General features: G+C 47.1%; 1 protein-coding gene across 12 annotated transcripts in view; it reads right to left on the bottom strand.

Moving 5' to 3' along the window:
* celf1 (cugbp, Elav-like family member 1) overlaps positions 1–21,801 on the bottom strand; it is a 56,229-nt gene that overhangs the window by 17,535 nt on the left and 16,893 nt on the right. For 5 of the 12 annotated variants that reach the window (XM_069181577.1, XM_069181578.1, XM_069181574.1 and 2 more), the window contains exons 3-5: positions 20,060–20,148; positions 8,048–8,170; positions 147–334 (exon numbers count right to left, since the gene is read on the bottom strand). In XM_069181577.1, the coding sequence (XP_069037678.1) occupies positions 147–334; positions 8,048–8,170; positions 20,060–20,139 (391 nt within the window). In that variant the 5' untranslated portion in view covers positions 20,140–20,148. Of the gene's footprint in view, positions 1–146; positions 335–6,067; positions 6,458–8,047; positions 8,171–20,059; positions 20,149–21,801 lie in introns of those variants that run through there. The other 7 variants (XM_069181579.1, XM_069181580.1, XM_069181582.1 and 4 more) reach the window with 6 other exon arrangements.

Here is a 21,801-nt window from a genome sequence, read left to right as displayed (position 1 = left end):
TTTAAAAAACGCTGCCTTTTAGACCGGCTGAATGTCAAAGAATAAAAGGAGCCGTCACCGGAAAATGACATCTCGACGCAAGAGAAAGAGCCAAACAATGGCGAAAGGGCAGGCAGCCCAGACGCCAGGCGAGCTGAAAGGCTCACCTTTGCTCTGCGGTGGGTTTTGACTCCGATCCCGGAGGACGTTGATCTCGTACACGGCGCCGTACGGCTCAAACAGCTCCCGCAGCTCCTTCTCGGACCAGGTCCTGGGGATCTGCCCCACGAACATCTTGATGGCGTCGATGTCGGGCTGGTCAGGGTGGTCCAGCGTCCCGTTCATCTTCTTGGCGCTGAGGAAGAGACCGCGAGAGGCCGGTGAGGGTGGGTGGGGGGGGGGATCCGGGGGCAAAAACTTGGGTTCCGTCCAGAGCCTCCCTCTGAAGGGACCCAAAAGACACTGCTGGAGCAGCCGGAGGGGATGCAGGAGACAAGGTGAGGGCGTCTGTTTGAGGGTCGTGCCGCGATTCTGGCTGAGCCATAAGAGATCACTCAGAAAACATGACTTTTTAAGATGACTTTGATTCGACTTTACCTACAACCTACAAAAAAAAACAGAACTTTGCAGCGATAAGTAACAGCCATAAGGTACCCAGGATAAACAACCCATGCCTGTGCACTATACTGTGTCAATACAATTAGCTGCCATGCTCATACACTGCATTTTATTCTGCAGCTCTGCCATAAAGCATGAACCCTGATGGCAGCTTAAGGCAACATCAAACAGCTCAAACTTTCATGGAAAAAATGAAAAACCTTTCTTACCTAACCCATGTATATCAAATCAATAGAAACAGGACAGTCTTTATTTGGGCAGAACTGGAAAAAAACATCGGCCCTCAAATTTTAAATTAGGCAAAAGGGCAAAACACAATGTTTAAAAACCTGTGCTTGCTGATGAAGAGCAGACTGATCTATAAGCTGAACAGGTGAGATGTAAACAGACTGGTCCATCGTAAGAGTGGCACTGCTCAATCTTTATTAAAAAAAAGAGACAATTAAGAAGTCAAGTACATCGTTTGGAAATGTGCTTTTCTGTCCTCCAAGCTAACTAAAATGCACTACGCTTTAGTAGCTGATGATCATTTCCTTTCAGACATAATGTGTATTGATTAAACACACATCAGCTCATTTTCTCTTCTCACCTCAGTCAACACATTCATCCCAGCAAAAGGGGGTGATTAAGATATTCTAGAAAATGAAGATCAAGTTCCAGTACTAAGGTCTTCTACTGCATTTTATATATAGACAACGATACATCCTGCACATGTAACAAAATCAGGGAAAGACCTCCAAGATTTTTAATCTATTCCACACAGCAGGAAAAAAAAACCCAGCTAGCTTTCACTGTGCCGAGGAGGTGCGTGTCATCAAGGGACGATCATCTTTTAGTGATGGGAAGGAAAGAGAAAAAGACAGCAGTGCCACGCCTCATCTCCAAGGCTGCAAGCATTATCAACTGCGAAACTCTCTGCTGCAGCTACCTCAGAATAGAGCTGGGATTCAATACCATAACCTCAGGAGACCAAAGAGTGGTTTCTGACATCTGATCCATCCCATATATGAAACAATGCCTCCGTGCCAGTGATCTTGCCGTGTTAAGTCTGATCATACAGTCTAATATCTGTTACAATTATGTCTATTTTAAAGGAGTCAAAGGACAACCTTCATGGAATCTGTTAAATTTTAAGAACAGAAAAAAAAATACTACACATTTATCACCAATGATCATCCACAGTACATTCAAGAGGGAAGTAGAAGCCTGTCCTGCTTTGACGAAAGATTAATTTTAGGGGAAGGCATGTGCCCAAGACAGACTCTCTTGATGTATTTTTGTGTTTGACATGCCAGAGCTGCTCACCTTGCACAGATTCTCCTCTTCCCCCCGGTGGCACACTTCTATACAAAGGGGAGACGCACAGATTCTACCCTTCTACACTGTTCGGATTACGATCTTTCCTTCAAAATAAGTGACCCCATATTAAAAAAAAAAAACTTCAATAACCTAGCCCCGTATCCCCCTTGAGAAACTAAATGACGGTGGTTAATAACACAAGTCAATTCTTCTTCCATTACACAGAAACACAAATTACTTCAAAGCACAAATGGGTTTTTGCAGGTCTAGGTCCAGATCAATAACAGCTCGAATTATTCCCACAGGACATTTATCTACAGCTTATCTAAGGCTTTGAAGTCCATCAGAACCCAAACCCTAAGGGAGGATGGATCTCGCCAGCTGCTCCACTGGGAATAAGGAGGCATGGAACAAAAAGAAGCACGGGTATCAAACACTTGGCAAAAAAAATAACTGCAGAGATTCAAGTACGCCTCACTCTTCGACTGCAATAACGCCGACAAAACTTCCCTTCAGAAGAAAATCAGTCGAGGTGAGATGCTACTGCATGACTAATGTCAGACCTTTCAAAATAACATGTAGGAAAAGACCTTAATGTCATCAGAAATGAGCTTTTGCTTCAAGTAGAAATGACATTACCCCACTGATGTGACAGTGATTCACATCACTAACATGATGGCTAACATTCACCTATTCAAAGCGTAAATCCTTCTCTTAAACCTCACATCTCCCGCGCGGATTTTTCCTAGGCGCTACCCTTTGGAAGCCATGCAAAAAAAAAAGATCACGTGCCATTCTGAACAATTTAAAGTTGTTTTTGACGTTGGCATTGACGCACAGCGCAAAATTTGGATTTGTATTTCCATTATACTCTCTGAATATCGGATCGAAAAGCTGAAAAAAAATGTCCTGGTTGGAATCCAATTAAAAATCCCTCCGCGAGGGATCCCAAGAGGCAATCTGAGAGGAAAAAAATATCATGGTCATGCCTTCACTCAACAGTCAGAATCTTATTTTTGTTTCGTGAATCCTATTTGCAGGTGAAGCATGACAGCAGAGGCAGCTAACATCTCCAGAGGCAAAACCGTCCCCTACTGGAAACAAGCTGCTCCTTCCTTTTAGCCTCAACCGGCAAGACCACTGCCCCCTGCAGGTCTGAGCCTGTGACAACTGCTGGATTTCACCCTGGGAGAAGATGGTATCAGCTCGTCTATTTAGCAAAAGTCCATGAAATTGCCATTGCAAATGGCTATTTATTAAGCTTGAGGAACTGATTTCTTTCTTCCCTCAGCAAAAAAAAAAAGTTCCAAAGACTTGAACGTTAATCCGTGCTAAATCTTTTAAGGAAGATATTGTAAGTGCCAAGGCTTGCTTTGCCTAAAAATGGGAACTTTCTTTGCATCTTAACTGAATAAATGTACCTCAGTGATGTCTAGTTAATCCAAAGTTCCACTAAGTAGATTAATTAAGTTTCTACAAGTCTCAATCTAGTGCAATGAATAATGCTGGCTAAACCATAGCTTTTGAACGCATTATGCTTTCTGTGAATTGAGCACTTAGACTAGCAAGGTGTTATAGAGCTCTCCAGAATTAAGCCTTTTAAGATGTGGCCCGAACTGCCATTTGCTTTAGTAAAGGCCACAAGAAACAGGAGGCCTTTCAGTCCATATAGCTCATTTGGTTGCCAAGAGCTAAGTGGATCTCATTCAGCCAGTACCATGGCTTCCATCGACAACGTGGCAGATAAGTTCCAGTCCCCCACAACCTTTTGTGTAAAGCAGTGCTGCCTGTGCTGAACTGCAGGATCTCATCCAACTGCTTCTTAAAAGAAGCCAGGGTATCGGCTTTGACTACAGGGCTATTTAGCCTGTGCCACAAACTCTGAACTGCGGTGTGTTGAGCTATAAATATAATTTTTAAAAAGAATGACAACTTAAAAAAAATCAGAACAACATACTAGGACACCTGTCCTGACACTGCAACAAAGTCTGGCTGGCACCAAAAACGTTTGGATCAAACAGCAGATTGCATCATTTCTACTGGAAATCGAAGCTTATTGCCAACAATCAAGCAGGCAGGGGGTTTATAAGGATAATGTTCAGTGCGGACGTTCTACATCGCAGGCAGGGCGCGGCTGACGAGCAGTAAAGCAGACTACAGGATACACTACCTCATGATTCTGGAGTTTTTTCTGTCCATTGGAATGCCAGTGATTTCTGGCAAGAGAGATGCACAGAGCTAAACCTCTCAATGCTATCTGTATATAAGAAGCTGAGTTCTCTACACCAGTTAAATATACTAACAATCAGGGGAAACACGTACACAAGTTATACCACTGTAATGTACCTTTACTAAGCTGAAAAACCGCAGCCGTCAGTGAAAACTCGCACAGCAGCTAGGATAAGCCAGCATTTTCCCCCGCTCCCTGACTGCGCTGCCCTACGGCACCAGCAATATTAAAAAAAAGGCACTACAAAAGGTTAAAAACACATGGCTTGGTGTGCAAATACACTCTGCTGCGGCTACCCAGCTCTTCCCTGCAAGACCCAGAGCCTCGAACGAGCGCGTCTGTGCGCGGGGGAAACGAGAATGTCCGACGTCGGGTTTCTGGAGATCAAGGCCTTTGCCGGAGACGCCGGGGCTCTGGAGCGGGCTGCCATCCCAGGCGCCGGGTGCCGGATTGCGTTCCTGGCACAAGTCAAAAGGGGGGGCATGGTTCAGCATAAAGGAGTCTGCGTGGACGGGTGCCGCTAAGCACATGTGCTGAGGCCTGCACGATCAGCCACACGGCTGACTGGCGACAACCTTGCGCACACACTCGGCTTCACCCACACTGGAATGGGACATCGGGGAGCCCTTGGATAAGAGGAGGGGATTCTCCCCCCCCCTCTCTATTCTGCAATCTTTGCCCCTTATTTCTTAGAATACATGCAAGCTGCAGAACTAGAGCCACAACCTGGAACTGAAGGCCAATCGCCCCGTGCAGAAAGCCTAAAAGCAGCAGGGACAAATCACTTGCCCTCTGCGTTCTCCTGGTCTGCATTCAGACAGAAAGACGGGGTCAGGATTTTCTGTGCTCAAACACGTTGATCTGGTAGCAGCCCCAGTCGAGTTCAGTCACGCAATGAAAAAACGGAAAATGCAAAATTAAACAAACGTGGCACCAGCTGGATTCCAATAACCTTAAAAAAAAAACGTTTTCCTGCAGCTCAAGCGGTGACAGCCATTTCCTTCAGGGTTTTTTCAACCACACTGCATGGGACTTAACTGGCTCCATTTTACAGTACAAGTCAATCTTCCAAAAAATGTGTCCAAGAAACACAATGGTATGAATGCACATGTGGTCCTTTCGGTTATTCAAATAATTGAATTCTTGCAAAAGATAAAAAATAACGTAACCCAACAAAATCACAATTCTGTCGAATTTCTCTGATGGCTGAAGAACACACTGACCTTTCTTTCAGCAAAATTAAAATTCTGCTAATGTCTTGCAAGGCAGTCTTACCTGCCTGACACTTATTTTATTAAAAAAGAAGGGGATTTCTGTAAGTCCAATTTCAACAAATCGTACGACGTGCTTTTCCCCCCCATCCCCTTCAATTCATCAGGATAAATTTCAAAGTCGTTTTAATTCTCAGCAGGAAGCCTCATGTCTTCAGTGTAACAGGACTGCACCACAAAGCTCGGGACGTGAGCTGCAGCACATTACTCACTTCCAAACAGGCCATGTGCTCATTTAAACCACCAGGCAGGTCACCCTCCGCCCTGCCACTCAAGATCCAATTCCCACAAAGTATAACCATTCCCACAAAAAGACAGGGAAAGAGACCATTCCCGGTGCGGTTTATAAATCTACCGAGATCAAACGAAAACAAGGTCCGCACTGTTCAAGGCCTCAGACTCCGCACTTAAAATGCAAACTCTTTCACAAAAGGAATGTGGACCAGTTGGTTACATTAAAAAAAGCTCCTGCCCACTCCAGAAAGCCTCAAGACAACCCTTTACTGCCAGAAATGTGAGGTTAACACAAAATGTTCACAATACAGTTCATGCTTTTATACATTAGATACAGTTGCATAAATCCCAGTACAGTCTGATTATATACTGCTTGGTTAAATGGTTGTACACAGCTTACTCACTGACAACGAGAAAAGGTTGGATGAGTACTTACACAGGACTAGCGTTTAGATTACAGTGATCCACCATCATCTCAGGCAGGAAATCCAGTTTGAAAGAACTCATTTTTCTCAACACCAAAACCCACTCTCAAACAAAACCGAACACTCTTCTCAAGTCTAAAAAAATATATATTTACGAAGCAGCAACCCTTAATGCTGATCTACAGTAAGGGGGGGAGAAAATGCACAGCCAAAAAAAAAATAGAGACTAAAAACCCACAATCTGTACAATCACTCCCAACACTTTCAGATTAAAAACTTGCATAAAGGAAAACATGGAGGCGAATGGGAGAAAAAAACAACAACAAAAAAACAAGTGCAAGACACAACAGTAAACTTCGGACTGGGAGGACAAAACCTCCCTTCCCAAATTTGTAGCAGATTATCAGGGGGATGCCAGCCTTAAAATGCGGTTTCGCACGAGTCTACAAAGGAAAGTGCTGATGTGCTTTAGTCTTTTTGTGAGCGTTTCTACCACCGAAGCAATACTGATGCATCACGTGTCAGATTGATGTTGATAAGAGCGTGTGACATCCCAGAATGAATGAAGACTGTGAGGGGTTTGATAATCCTGTGCTAATGCTCCGCGCCACAGACAATCACACAGCCATCAGCAGAGCCCTGTTGTTCTTCATCGGGGCTGGGCTGTGGGACAGTGGGGTCACATGGCACTGGTCATGCTGAGGCACTGACTGCCAAAGGACATTCACCACACAGGCAAAAAAAATTAAAATGTTGCTGACCTGTGTACACATCCTGGGATTAGTTTTATTTCTCTTTATACCTGATGCTTTTCTATGGCTTTTATTTCTGACAAAAACGGCCCAGACCACTGCCTAAACTAACCTTTTTATGTGCAATTTCTTTAAAAGAAAATGTTAAAATTCAGATGGAAGAATGAGACATAGAACTACTCTCAGCAGCTTCCTACAAACTTGCAATGCTTTAGCTGGCAGCATCTACTTCTGAACACACACAATTCTTCTGTACAGTGTAAGTGGACGATTCAAACATTATGGACCACATTCCATGAGCTACAACTGTGGCAGTGCTGTGCTTTTAAGGGATTCCGATTCTTAATGGTATAAACGTGACAGGTTTAAGGGTCAAAGATCAAAGACTTTGAAAAAGCAAACTCCAGAGAAACTGAACATTTCCGCCAGAGTGTGGATCATCTCCAGCAGCAGTGGCCTCAGGTTCAGCAATTGCATAGATGCAGGGACATTTAACATCAGGGCAGTTCTATGAGTTATGTGCTACTTTTTTCAGCCAATATACATGTCAAATTTGTCTGTAAAATCGCAAACCTTTGTAATAGGTGACAAGCGACCCCTGTAGCACTAAAAAAATTGCCTGTCATTTGCTATGGCCTGTGCAGAGAAAAGGGGCAGACAGGTAGAGATTTAATAAAAGACATGGAAAAGACTAATCTCATCAGGCAACAGACAGCCCAACAACCTTTTGGCTCATTTTAAGGGACGCTTGTCTGTATTAAACATTTGAAAAGGGTGAACTGTATGAAGAATAAATGAAACAGGTTTCATTACACCTTTTCCCTTAACGGGTCTGCTGTTACTCTTCATTCCCTGATATTTTTATTCTCCAAACTCCCTCCACAGATCGGTGTAAAGAAAACATGCAAGCTCAGCAGTCAGACAAAAGAAAACACACACACACACCAAGGAAAATCCAAATACGGGGCAAATGCAGAAGAACATTTACAGTTTCTCAAGGGGAAGTTGAGAAATAAAATTAAAGCAAACCGACATGGGGTGCGCTAAGCTGCGGGCCTGCTGGGATTTGAACCCGAGTCTCCTGCGCCGCCAAGTCAGGAGCAGGTGGCGATAATCCCGATGTAGCCCACCCCAGACCATGCCACGGCGGTAAGGCGCCGCCTTCCTGGGCCGCCCAGGGGCCCTGGGACAAGAGGCCAGGAGGTGAAAGTGTGGTGGAGAGACGAAGCTGGTTCTTACCCCCCCAGGGCAGGGACCTCCAGGGCAGTATGGGTAAGCTCACACTGTGGCTGCCCGTGCTGCTCCGTGGACAGATACAGGACGTCAGGGTCGACGCTATCCATCCAGTGCCTTTGACAATCACTACAAAAACATATAATATCACGAAACAGCAATTAAGACTTAAAACAATTAAAACAACAACAGAAGGCACTTTTTTTAAAAACAAAAAACTTCACAAGGCAGGCTTCCTAACTCATGTCAATCACACTTCTGATCTCCTGCTCTATATGTACACCGTGTCTGTGGGAATGTATAGGTGTTTAAGTGATGTGAGATGGCTATGGCGTGGGTCCAACCCAATAAACATCAGCTGCGCGCGCTTCATTTTTTCCGGAGGCGAATTATCCGGCGCGCCGGGGCCGACGACGAGCGCGAGGGCCCGGGCTCCAAAAACAGACAGGTCAGCGCGAAAAGCCCGACGCGCCCTCCAGCTGCTGCGACATTGGCCGAATCGCAAAGGACCATGGGGGTAAAAAACAAAAAATCCCCCCTGGGACGTCTTATCCGACACCTCACCCATTCTTCAACTCGAGACGTGTGGAGACAGGCTCCAGTTCACATGCGACGCCTCCCTTTCCGCCTTTTCAGGGCGCCTTACACGGAAAGAGGCTTGCGTTTCAGAACAAGAGCTCTCCGACCGCACGGTTTGGGAACGCCGGTAAACGGGCCGAGCCCACAACGCGAGGCCCGTGTGGTGAAAAGCCGACGACACCCCCCCCGTTAATCTCATCACACTAGTGAAAACACTTCCCCTTCTCACTTTCTGGAAAGAACCAGAAACTTCTGCGCTGCTTCACAGCACGCAGCTTGTGCAAATGAACACACGGGCCTGTGAGCAGGCAGGACAGACAACAACAACAACGACGAAAAAGACTAGGGTCCCCTCTGTAGCTCGTAAACTCCTGCCACGGGTTTTGGCCTGGCAGTTGCCAATCTGCTCGAACAGGAACGGCCCCCCACTGCATTCTGGAGCCCGGGCAGGGCACGTCGCACTTTGGGCTGGTTTCCAGAACGTTAGCCGGAGACCCTGCCTTGGGGGAAAAACATGTCCTGCTGTACCGCAGGCCCTGCAGGGGCTGGAGGCGGTCATCTGTTAAAGAGCTCAAGCGACGCTCGCTGAAGAACGGAACCGGAGCGCCCCTCTTCGTTTTCGAGGCCCCAACAAGGCATCAGCGCACAGCTCTACTTGGCCACAGCAGTGTCAGCGACTGCAAACACGGCCATTAAAGACATACACATTTTATAAGCTCACTTCACTTAAGTTTGCTAAACACACAAGTCAGCAACTTAACCAACAGCCTCGCGTCCCGTCTAGGAAGCGCCGAGCAGATCGACAGCTGGAACTCTCCCTGCCAATGCTGCCTGACTGCAAGCGGGCTAAACTACAATAAAACTTCAGGAAGTAAAGGATTTGGAAGGTTTTCAGGGTGACAGATTGTTGACTCTCTGCGATTAACTGGTATTCTCGGGGGTCTGCGTGTCGCCCCTAGTGGGCAAGGCTGAGCAATCGCACAGAGCTGGCAGATGTGTCAGTTTGTAGAGATGCCAAATGCCCTGGGTTGCTCCAAGACTGCTCAGTGCCGGGGAACAGTTTTTCTGTACAACCAGCAGGTGGCATAACCCTCAGAGCATAACCCTTTAAACAGAGTGCATTAAGCTACACATCATTACTTTTGTGCAAATGCATTAGGAAGAGACTAAAATAAGATGTATAAGCTAGTAAAAAAAAACACTTAATCTTGTTAACCTTTGGAATCCCTTGTCTTCATGCTAAAAAATTAAAGGTTCTGCAGACCTACACCTTGGTCTTACTCATTTCTCACCAAAACCTTAAGTCATTAAAGATGTTTGCCATTTTAATGCAGCACAGATCCTGGCTGCACAAGATCAGTTCAAATGGCTCAGACAGGCTGGGGGACAATGCAAAACAGATGAGAGTCACATGTTAGGGAAGCAGCACCGGACACTCATTAAGAGAGGGGAAAAAAAAAACACTGTTTCACTCGTTGTCGCAAAGCCTGAAAGCTGCAGCACTTCAGGGCATTGGCGGATCCTGGCGCACTGCACTTCCCAAAAGATCCTGGAGGCATCTTACTTGATGCAAAGCGTCTCTGAAGATCATTGAAATATTTACTCGTCAAACCTGTTTAATCGGCAGCGAAGCCCGGTCCTGCTTCATTAAACATGCTGCTAGCGTGTAGCAGCAAAGCTGCAGGGGGTTGAGGTGCTTCTCCAGGCAGCTGGTGCTCATGAAGTCACCACCCTTTTACTTGCGATGCCTCATTTCTGCCTCTCAAACCGGGCTTCCATCCCGAAGGCATTTAAAGCATACATCCGCACCCACACAGCGGAGTTGGAGAAGCTTCGCGTCTGTCGTTCCTCCTTCAAAATACCACGGGCTCGGCAGCTCGCGCTGCGTGCGAGGTTTAAAACCCCATTCCTCTAAGGGAAGATCGTTGAGCACCTCCCGAGTGCTGGACAGAACTGCTGACCAAACTTCCAGCGAGTCTCCATCCGTGTTTAAATAAAGCCAAGTCATCTGAGGGCTGATGGTAAGAGGCAAGGAAAACAACACTTCCAATAAACAACTCTAAGCTGCAGGATGGGAAAGAATTAGATGAAGATAATGATAACCAACTGGCGCTGTGGTCACGATGTTACAAGCCCGACACAGATTCCTTTCAGGAAACATCCACTGGGACCCCCAGATAAACCTCATTAGTGAATTCAATACCCTTTTTAACAAGACAGCTGTGAAGCAAAGGCATGTGTTATTGTTACATGTGAAGAAAGGGAATTTTATTTTTTTTTTAAAGAATATCTGGGTTTGCAAGGCTCCTCGCTGAGGCAGCTATTATTCAGCTCAAAAGCATTTTCAGATTCAGTGCTTCGGGCTGTGAGGGGCCATTTGTCAAAGAACTTGCAGCGAGGAGAAAAAAAACCCTGCTCTCCAAAACCTGCGGATTTGGCAGGGGGGCTCACCGTAGTTTGCTACAGAATCTTATTTACTTCATTTATCGGGGGGGAAAAAAATAACTAAGTTGGGAGAAAGCAGTACCTTGAATTTCTCAAAGTAAGTTCAGCCTGATTGGGTGACCTGGAGCCCCACAGCTCCACGCAAGAGGAACAGCTGTGTCCCAAACTAGGGAGCGATCACCACAGGAGTGAGCAAGCAGAACAGAAGGGGGGAAAAACAAAGCAATATAAATGCCTACCGTGACTTTAGCTTTCCAAATAAAACAATTAGGTTTTATTGCTTTTATGAACTTAGCACTCGCTGCAGCAACACGGCATTAATCATTTGCACACCAAGGTGGGAAAAACAACAACTCATCTCCATCTGTAATATCCGTAACACAAAAATACCTGCCACAATGAGCTACGACTGTCTCACAGTATCCCCTCAGTTCTGGGATTATTTTTAAATTGAAGAGAAATATAAAACTACCTTGCTTGTATTGTATATCAAGGCCTAGAAACTGCTTACGGAGCGCCTGTAAAAGGTAAGAACCCATACCTTTGCCAGCATGTCAAGAGAGGACAGAATTCAGCCAACGCAGCTCTTGATCAAACCTGATCCATAAATCACGAAGGTACACGCCTGGCTATTAATGAAGGCCTCAACGCGTACGTACACCAGCACCAGGTTCATCAAAAAGGCACACACCCCCTAGACAAACTGGGATCACTGTGCTGGTATTTGACCAAGTTCCAACCGACAGCCACGGAAACAGATGTTTATCAGAAACAAAATAATTTCTGCGCTTCATTGACATGCTTTGCTAGCCCACTTAGTGCTTAATTCCTCTTTTTTTTACCAGACTTCATTGAACAGTTACAAGCTTATGTGAACAAACGTGAATTTGGAAAGATCTTTCAGATGTTGCACCTGTGAACTGGAAAGACGCTGCACAACATTAAAAGAGTAACTTTGAAGTTATCGAGTTAATCACAATCTTCCAAAGCCAAGAGGTGCCTTAACATAACTGTCAAACGCAGCAGCAGCTCTCCGAGGCAGAGGGGGTACAAAAAAAGGGCGAGATTATCTATAAACTGGCTATGGCTGAAAGAAGACTGACACAGAAACACTTATCTGTGCAGCGTACCATCAATTAAATCAAATGAACGCTTGAAAAAAGTCCCTTACAACAAAAATAATACAGACTGATGATAAACCTTCCCAATACCATTCCTACAGGCTCTACAACAGGAGCATCTTGTTTCACCTTAAAAAAATCACTAGAATTTAAGACCCAGTCGGGTATATTTTTATATCCTAGTATGATCCAATGAAGGCCTCTTTCCCTTCTGTGTACTAGTACTCCATCTGTAATGCACTCAAACATGGCAAAATCACACGGGCAGGGGTATTTTCAGACATGAAAAGGCTACTAAGTACTCCATATTCTCTTGGCAACTGAATTTTTGTAACACTACTGGAGAAACTAGAGCAGCACTGTAAACAACGTACACAAATTACAGCTAACAAGCACCAGGGCAATGAGAGCACAACCATCACTGCAACAGAATCCTCCTGTCTGCTCTGCTCGTCTCTGGCAAAACCCACAGATCGTTACGCTGAGCAGTGTTATTTCTCCTGTTCAGGCAGAGTAATATGCCCTACTTAAGGTGGACGTAACCTTGAGTTCTCCTCTTCTCCTGCACCTCTCTTCAATACAGACAGCTCATCTGGGCTCATAGCTACTCCGCTCTCTCGCCAATCCTGTCCTCTAACAGAAACCAGCATCCAGGTCATTCACATGCTGAGGAGGAGGAGGTCGGCGCAAGAAGGTGGCATTCTTATAGTAACACAGCTGGAAGGAAAGGCAGTAGAGGTCAGAAAACACTGGAGCCTTCAGAGATCAGGTAAGGAGGCAGGTTTAACTAAAACCACACCACAGAGAGGTACATCGGAGGGAGTGGAAAACACACCTAACCTGCACAGCAAGTACAGCACACGAACTCCGAAACCGTTTTCAGCTACACTTCTGAGAACCGCCACCCACTTTTGCAGGGGGGTGGGGGTGGGGGTTCCTTCACTGCATCTTCATGCATGAACCGGAGATAACAGCAGTTGCCCTTCATAAAAGGGGCCGGCCTGCCCATTCTCCTGACAGCGCCGTGCAGTTGCCACAGTTGCGGCGACAGGCGTTTGTGCCCCGGCGGGCATCGAGACCAAGTACCCCTCCCGGCCCAGTGCATGCAAATACCAGGTCCACGCGAGAAGGCTCACCATTTTCAATACGGCCTTCACCGCATGGGTGCAGCTGAAAGCAGGAAGAGAAAATGCTAAACGAAACCACGTACAGTAACACGCCAAGAACAACTTTCACAGGAACCCATTTTGCAGCCTCCTGTGCAGCCTTCGCAGCTTAACGGCATCACCCATCTTAAACGTGACAAACAGACCGAAAAGGCCCTTACACTGGGAGGGATATGCAAGAGGGGCCCATCTAGATGCCTCGGCTGCTGGTAACCTGGTGATCCGAGTCGTCCCTTGAAAGAAACGAGTATCGGCTTCATCGTCATGGTTAGCTAGGGATACCGTTTCAGATTTCCACAAGTCTTTTTAAAAAAAGTTACTAAAGGACAAGGGGTCAAAGCGTATGGTTTCTAGACTGCATCCCTCTCTCCATGTTTGATGCGCCTCTTGGATCAACGCAAACGTTTAAAAAAAAAATCTGCGTCCCGAGTGTTTCTGCACTTTCAAGTGTCTGCATCCTTCCACGCTGCAGGCAAGAGGCCCTGCTCCTGCTCGACGAGATCAGAGCACAGGACAGATCGAACGCCCCACTTGTGTTTGGGCAGACATTAAGGGTAGATGTGCAAAACCCTAACTCGGTGTTAAAGACGAGAAGTTCACGGGAGATCCAGTGTTACTAAAAAGGTTTCCTTCCCATAAAGGAAGCAAACAAGTCACATTGAGGTACTAAAACAAATGCATCGTAGCCTTCATATCAGCTACTCTTAGTAGCTCGCATACAGCACAGGCAAAAATATATATTCCTCTTAATTTTAAGCGTGCTGGAAAAGAATCTATGTGTTATTTTTGGCTACTGTGAAGTGCACCCTGAAGCAGGGCAGACGCTGCGAGAGGGAAAGTGGTCTCGAGCAGGGAAGTTTCAGAGTAGACAAGAAAGCCATCTTACATTTCAGATGCTGCACACATACCACCTTCACAAACTGCGAAACGCGAAATTGAAACCTCTGATGGTTTTCATTGCAGTTTTGATTTTTTTGGGACAGGGGCAAGAGAGCATTGCGACTAAGGGCAATATATTAAAACACACCAACCAAAACAGATGAATGGTTGTACATTTTTTAAACTTCCAAGTTTATTAAAAACAACGTTTTTTGGACGTCTTAAGGTGAATCTGCCGTCCGGTCAATATTCTATTAAGTATTTCTTCAAGCAACATGTCAGTCCTCCAGTAAAGTGCATCTGTACTCAGCAGTGTTCAAGCCAAGCCATAAGCCTGCAGTTCTATACATCAAGTGTCTGTGGCTTTAATGAATAGTAATTTAGTGAGCAATGAAACCAGTAGCTCCCATGCGATGGTTCAGAAGTTTATACTCAAAACTGTTCGTCTTTGTATTGATGTTACAGACAAGAGGTATCAAGAGGCAACAGCAGCACCAGCTGACTGGGATTGCAACCAATTTTTCTGACACCTCCTCTTCCAATACAGAAAGGAGAAAGGTGTTCTTGTGCTGGAGATCGCCAACTACGGATTCATAAGTAAAATTATCCCTCACCAGCTTTCGTACATAAAACACGCGTATCTCGCCACGAAACCTACTGCATTTCACATCGCCCATTTCTGACAGGATGCAATATAAATTATTGATATATACGCAGTCAGGGCAGTGCACAGGGAAAGCTAACAGCCCTCCACTGGTGTCTCGCATGATTAACGGCTACAAGCAACATCTACACCAACAACGTGCATGAAAACAGGAAAATATCTTATTCCCCACGAACTTGAACTGTCCTCCTCGACAGCGACCAGCTGTCTCTCTAACGCTTAGGCTAGCCAGCGCCCTGGATCACATGGTGCCCGAGCCCGGCAGAGGCCTGCTGCTGAACCGGAATGCCTTCTCCTCCCTTGGCTCAGCTGGACCGAGGCTCTCACTAGCGGGCAAATACAAAAACAAGAGGAGCCCATTCGAAACCTACTGGTGTGGTGCTGCAATAAAAAAAGGTGGGGTTTTTTTTTTGCAGTTCTTTACACACTCCGAAAAACAATATATAAGATGCCACCAACACCCATTACCCTCAAGATTCAATGAGCTTTCATGGCATTTGGTGATGTGCAGCTCCGATCAATCAAACTACAAACTCAAACTACAGGCTGCACGCTTCGTTTTTTTTCTTCCCAAGGACGCTGCGTGATTAAATGTTACATGCCAATCTCTCTCCTGTGACTGAAGATTATGGAAATGTTACACAAAGCGCACACTCCTACAATTCAGTCCTATGAGATATGAAAGAGTGGGGGGAGTATTTGAATCACTGATCGTTCAAAAGAATGAATGAACAGAATCCTGCTATTAAACAGTTAATTCAAAGCACAAGTTATGCTTCTCTTAAAAGAAAGAAAAGAGCCATTATTAGACTAGCAGGGAACAGTACAGACTAACAGGCAAGAATGTATTGTTCTTGGAATGCTGCTATTTTCCCTTCACAGAAAGTGATAGGAATTGTACACTGGCACACAGAACCATTGATAATTACAGCTCCACGCCAAGAGGTCTGAGCTTCTCTCTCCTTTCGCATCCGCTGTGTACCACACCCTAACATGACTGCCACTGGTACACATTTTGAATTGCAAATCACCTGGTGGTGATGGCTGGAGGTGTGGGGGGGATTCAGAGCCTATCCATCTGGCAGAAAACAGCAGGTTGCAAAAAAAAAAGTAAAATTCTGTACCGCAGTTTCGATAGAGGAAGAAAGTATACAAGCCTGTAACTCACAGCTGGGTTCGGTTTGAAGGATCCTAATTAGCTTTGCCCCCCACCAACCGCCCCCTGTCCGATACTGATTCATTGGCAAGACCAATTGAAAACGTATAATCTTCACAGCATGTACAGTTGCCATCTGTCTCTGTATACGCGTAAAAAAAACCACTACGCTGGACACACGTCTTCACAGCCAAGGCCTGGACGTCAGGGCACTAAAGGAGCAGCTGGCAGGACGCCAGGCTGAGCTGAGACAGCCTCCCTGCCCGTTTCTGTCCCGCGGTGCAGCACAGAGACGCCGATGAGCACCAGAGCGCACCGTTACAAGGGGGCGCCCGACCCGCTCGACAGAAAGACATCATGACAACTGCACCCTCCTGATCGCATGGACTTCTCAAATCTTTTAATTCTACCAAATTGTTTATTATACCAAATCCCATGCAACTAGTGATGGCAATAAAGCACTGAACTGGAACTGGGTGTGCGGCACACACCAGCACTTCCCAAATCCCTTCGCCTTGCAGCACACTTTAAATGCTCTGCATTTTTCACAGCACTCCCCAGAACGTACCCCCCCCACCCCCACCAACACAGCAAGAAATAACATTTAGTTTGCACTGAGGCACACAGGGCACAGTTTGGAATTTCAACACGAGCTTAATCCAGCATAAGAAGAGTAGTTGGGGCGTGCCGATCAAAAACGGAGAGCGAAACATGAAGCTTACACTTTGCAAAGAAGATGTCTTCTGCTTCAAGATGCACTAGCGCAGAGGATGGCCGAGACTTTGGGAAGCGGGGAACACCCCATCCCCCCCCCAAAATATTCAGAAGGCAAAGTGACCTAATATGACCTTTGACAAGCTGGTGTGGTCTTCCAGAACCTCACCAAGCCTGAGACAGGCGGGGAGCTGACCAGGGGTTGCAATGAGGACAATACAGAGAGGCATCCACAAGGGAGCACAACTAATCCACACGACCACCAGCGCGTTGGAAAGGACAGCAGGGTTATTAGCTTCAGTCAGGGTCAGCATTATTGCTTCCAGGGGCACCTTTTATGAAGACATTACATCAAATTAATGGCATAAACAAATGAAAATATTTTGTGAGCTATCGGATCAACCCAAACACACAAAGCCGGAGGGCTGTAATCTTCTTTAAAGGTCTTACCAAGACCTGCAATGCCTCAAGGGACATCTTCTGTGAATCAGAGATGAGAGAACCACTGGAAATATATAAGGTGGGGGGGGATTGTAGCAAAAAATGGGTTTCATCTTGAATCACAAATGTCACAATACTTCTCTGGCACGGCATGACACAAAAATAGCACCTTTTGTCCAACCCTGAATGTTAACTTGCCACGCAAGGCTGAGCCACCCGCAAACACTTGCTTTGAAAATTCAAATAAGTTAGAAGACTGCCACACACACACGCACACCCACCCACACCCCTCCCCATCCCCTCATCTAGTAATGCAGAAGCAAAAAAAAAAACACACGGTTCAATGAGGTGAAATGAACTGTGACGTCCTGTTACAGCAGATAAAGTGGCAGTTTCACACCTGGCTGTTTGTCCACTGTATTCACAGACTTCCTGTGTGGCGCCTGAGGTTCAGGGCGAATCTTGCAGCCCTGCTGCGCCGCGGGCGGGAGGGGAGAGCTCATCTGCTGTCTCATCAGCTCGGGGGCCCGACCCTCCACCGGGGTCCCAGGACCCAGCTTCCTCGGCCCCCTGCCAACACGCGGCAACGTCTCCCGAAGCGCGCGCCAAGCTAATGAACCGGAATTCAAGCCGTAAATCAACACGACCCACGGGCGAAGCTCGGGGAAGGGATGGCAGGGGCTGGCAGAACGAACGCCTCCGAGCGGAGAGGATACGGCACGTCCGGCCCGGAGCCAGGCCGGGGCACGGGCGAGGGGGAGCGGCCTCTCCGCGGCAGCTGGTAACGCCGTGTTCATGCGTCCATCGGGGGACAATACATCACCCCCCCCCGCCCAAGGACCACGCACATTGCGCCGCTTTACCGCGGACACAACAACGAACAGGCCGCGGACAATAGCGCGACAATCGGGCGCACGGGAGCCCGGCGGCTCGGGGCGGCAGCAGTCGCTCCCTTTGAAAGGAAGAAGAAAAGGCGCAGTTTAAGCAAGAAGGGAAATGACAAGGGGACAGCCTCACAGCTCTCTCTCTCTCTCGGAGATGAGCTTTTTTTTTTAAAGAAAAACTGCACGGTCTGTCCAGGCCATAACCCTCAGACGACAGCAAAAGCTCCCTTCTGGGGGCCCCACCACCACCTGGCCTCTCCCTGCAGGCGTGTCTGAGCGCAGCGTCTCCCCCGTTACAGGGCGGGCCGGCTTCGAAAAAGCACCCGGCGTCCGATTCGCAAAGCACCCGGCTCCGGGTGTAAACCAGTCGCCCTGCAGCGCGCCGCGCACAACTCCGGCGTGCTGCCTTAGTGCTCCGCTCGCCGCCCGTCACCCAGGTGGGGCACAGCCAAGTTCACCACGCGGCTTAAACCTCAGACCTGGCGTAACAAAAAAAAAGTTTATAGTGTTTCCTTTTCTGTCATTATACACAAATCTGCCAGGGCTCGTTTACAAACCACACAGCTTTAGCCAAGCTCATTGAACCTTTTATGTGTTCTCGTAACTCTTTATGACCTTTTGCCTAGAAACAGTAACTCGGCTCTCGCTGCAGATGGAGACCGTCAAGACATCTCCAGTCCGAACACGTGCTCCTCCCGGCCCTCAAAACTCCACCACCTAGCCCCTCAACCTGCAGGCCCATAAAAATAACTGCAGAGGAACCCTGGGACGCCCTTCGATGCCCTAGGAAAAAGAGGGAACAGGCGAGGTATTCGCAAAATCTTTATTATTAAGGGGCAGGCCAGATTTCAATTCTGGTGTCAAACGGAGGCCCAGACAGACAAGAAATTCCCTTTATAAAATAAAATAAAAACCACGAACAGGCCAATCAAGTCGGGCATCTTATAACTTTGGCAACATGTTGAAAAACGGCAAACCAGAGGTGGTAAGAGACAGATTACTGCATAGAACAGGATCAGCAGACTTTTATTTATTTAGAACAACCTCTTAGTGGTGTCGCACTACGGTGCAGAAGAGGCACTGCTCATGCCGTACTGTAAACAAGAGGCTTGAGTTTCAAGCAGTGGCAGGGAGATTGCCAGGTTAACGCTGCAGGATATCAGGATCCCTGGGCTGCTCGGACATCACGCGCGCTCGGGGCTGCTGCACGCGACGCGGCGGAAATCACCGCTTCTCCCGGGGCGCTCAGTGGCTTTTCAATGCGCTCTTGGCCAGCACAGCGCCAGGAGCAGCACCGCAGCAAGCATCTCGGCAAGCCAGGGCAAAACACGCACCCGCGCTCTCCCCAGGTGATGTATGGCTTAAATTAAATTCTCATCACATGTACCACAAAGCTTATTACCTGCCCTGAGTGTCCTCGGCCATGTTAAATGGCTCTATTAACACCGCATTCTGGAGACATCCGCTGTGCACACTGACCTTTCCGAATGCCGGGAGTCAGACATTTATCACAATCTCTTTGTAACTCCTTCCAGGACACTGCGCATTAAAGCAAGACAGGGACAACACAATCTGAAGGCCAGGGTACAAAAGTAACTTTCAAGTGCTCACCAACTTGCAAGTCCTAATATATGGGAGATCCTAGCATACCCTGCGAGTAATTACGCGCTGCACTGGCAACACAAGGCGCAGAATTAAAAAAGAAACAAGGAGGAGATGTGAACCGTTTATATATACATACACACACACATCTACACAGAGCGGAGATCAAGTGGAATGAAACTGCTACAGAAAATCTGTAAAGCATGAAGCAAACAGCTGTTCAGTCTATACACAGAATAAAAACAGGTGTGCAATGCCAACAAAACGGGGCGATTTTTTTTTTTAACGCCAAGGAAGGCAACAATTTTAAATTGAAAACAGCCTTAAAACAAAAAAATCTAACGGAGTACTGTTTAAATGCACTCACCCATTTTCACCGTCAACAACCAGGCCCCCCGAGACTCTGTCCACCTGATTAACATCACAATTGTCAGCGGAGGCTGTCATCACCAAACCCTTGCAGGAGATCGCAAAACAGAGGAGGGAGGGGGGGGTTATGAGAACACAGAAAGGCAACCACAGCTCCTCTAACGCACACAGCGCTCCCGTCGGTACTGGATATTGCCGCCGCTCGTTTCTTCTTTTACAGAAAAAAAAGGCGTCACATTAAAGGTTTAACCCCAGACATCCGACAACCGATGCCTCACTTGGTTTTTTTTTTGCGTTCGTTTCCTCTCGCTGGTGTGACTTTCCCTCCCCTCCCGAAAGCCGCTGCCGCCCAAAAAGCTGCCCCAGAGTTCCCCCCCCTCTCCCCGTCTGCTCGCTGCGACTGCTGATGCTTTTAACCTGCTCGGCGATGCTGCTATTGTCTGAAACTCTCCAGCCCCAGTCTCGCAGCTGTGTCTACATCAGGACCCCGAGCGCAGGCGTCCACTGCACGCCTGAGTGGAGCTCGCAAAAACCAAAGAGCTACACCCCCCCACCCTCCTTCACCAGCCCCTCCCCCCCACACTCCTTTCACCGGCTTTCAAAAAACATTCAGGGGATATATAGATCAGCGGAGTTTGGGGTTCCTGGCAGCCAAAAGTGTTTCAAAAAGTGAGGGTCTAGCCATAGTAAAACTAAAACAGGATTATGTGATGGATAAAAAAAAATAAGCCTATATGAACTTCCCCTTCACTCCTCTGAAATGTACAGGGAAATCTCAGAATCTCCACTAATGTTGCTAAATGGAACGAATAAATTACTGCAGAACAACATGATAAAGCTACCCAACGCCGCCGCTGTTGTCTCGTGCTCGCCGAAAGGAGATTTTAATCGAGCCAAATTAAGCCAAATGTCTGGCAATCTGGAATCATTTAAGGGCTTCTGGATCACGGAGTTAGTAGGCCGCTGTCTCGTTAGCACGCTATGCGATGTAAGCAATGGGACAGGCGGACCCGTTCCCCTGCTCGGATGAGCGAGTGTGATGGTGTTCATCCCGGGGCATTTCTGACTCTGTGATCAGAGCTGGGGTGGGCTTCAGCAAACAGTCAAGGTCACCCAGTTCCAACGGTGCATGTATTCTGTGCAGGCTTCAGATTTTCTGCATGGGTTAATATTTAAAAAAAAATCCAACAAAAGACCCTGAATTTCTCCTGGAAAATGGATTGTTTCAGGGGGCAGAACAGTGGGGTTCTCGCAGAGCCAGGGCTCTGGGCTCAATCCCTTATCGGAGGTGCTGTCTGCGTGGAGTTTGCATGTTCTCCTGGCACTTATGAGTTTCCCCTAGGTGTTCCGGTTTAAACCCACAGCCCGAGGACGTGCAGGTAGGTTAACTGGCGTCTGGGAAAACTGGCACTGGTGTGAGCGTGCACGCTTTTGCGTCCCTGCGCCTGCCCTGCAATGGACTGGCGTCCCGTCCAGGATGTAACCCGCCCTGTGCCCACCGCTAGCTGGGATAGACTCCGGCTCCTTCGCGAGTCCGAACTGGATGAAGGGGTGAGAAAATGAATGAAAGGGCTGTTTCACGTTCAATGCAGAAGCAGACATTACAAAACGTTAAGCAATCTGCTTCGTCTAAAGGCAAATGTAAAACATTTTACCATCCGCTGATGGTTCTGCAAAGTAAGCCATTTAATTGTGCAATTAAACCCCACTTAATGGTTAAGCAAAGCTACCTGCAAAATG

This window comes from Lepisosteus oculatus, chromosome 21 (assembly GCF_040954835.1).
Source record: "Lepisosteus oculatus isolate fLepOcu1 chromosome 21, fLepOcu1.hap2, whole genome shotgun sequence".
Classification (NCBI taxonomy): Eukaryota; Metazoa; Chordata; class Actinopteri; order Semionotiformes; family Lepisosteidae; genus Lepisosteus; species Lepisosteus oculatus.
This window is presented reverse-complemented; position numbering and strand designations above follow the sequence as displayed.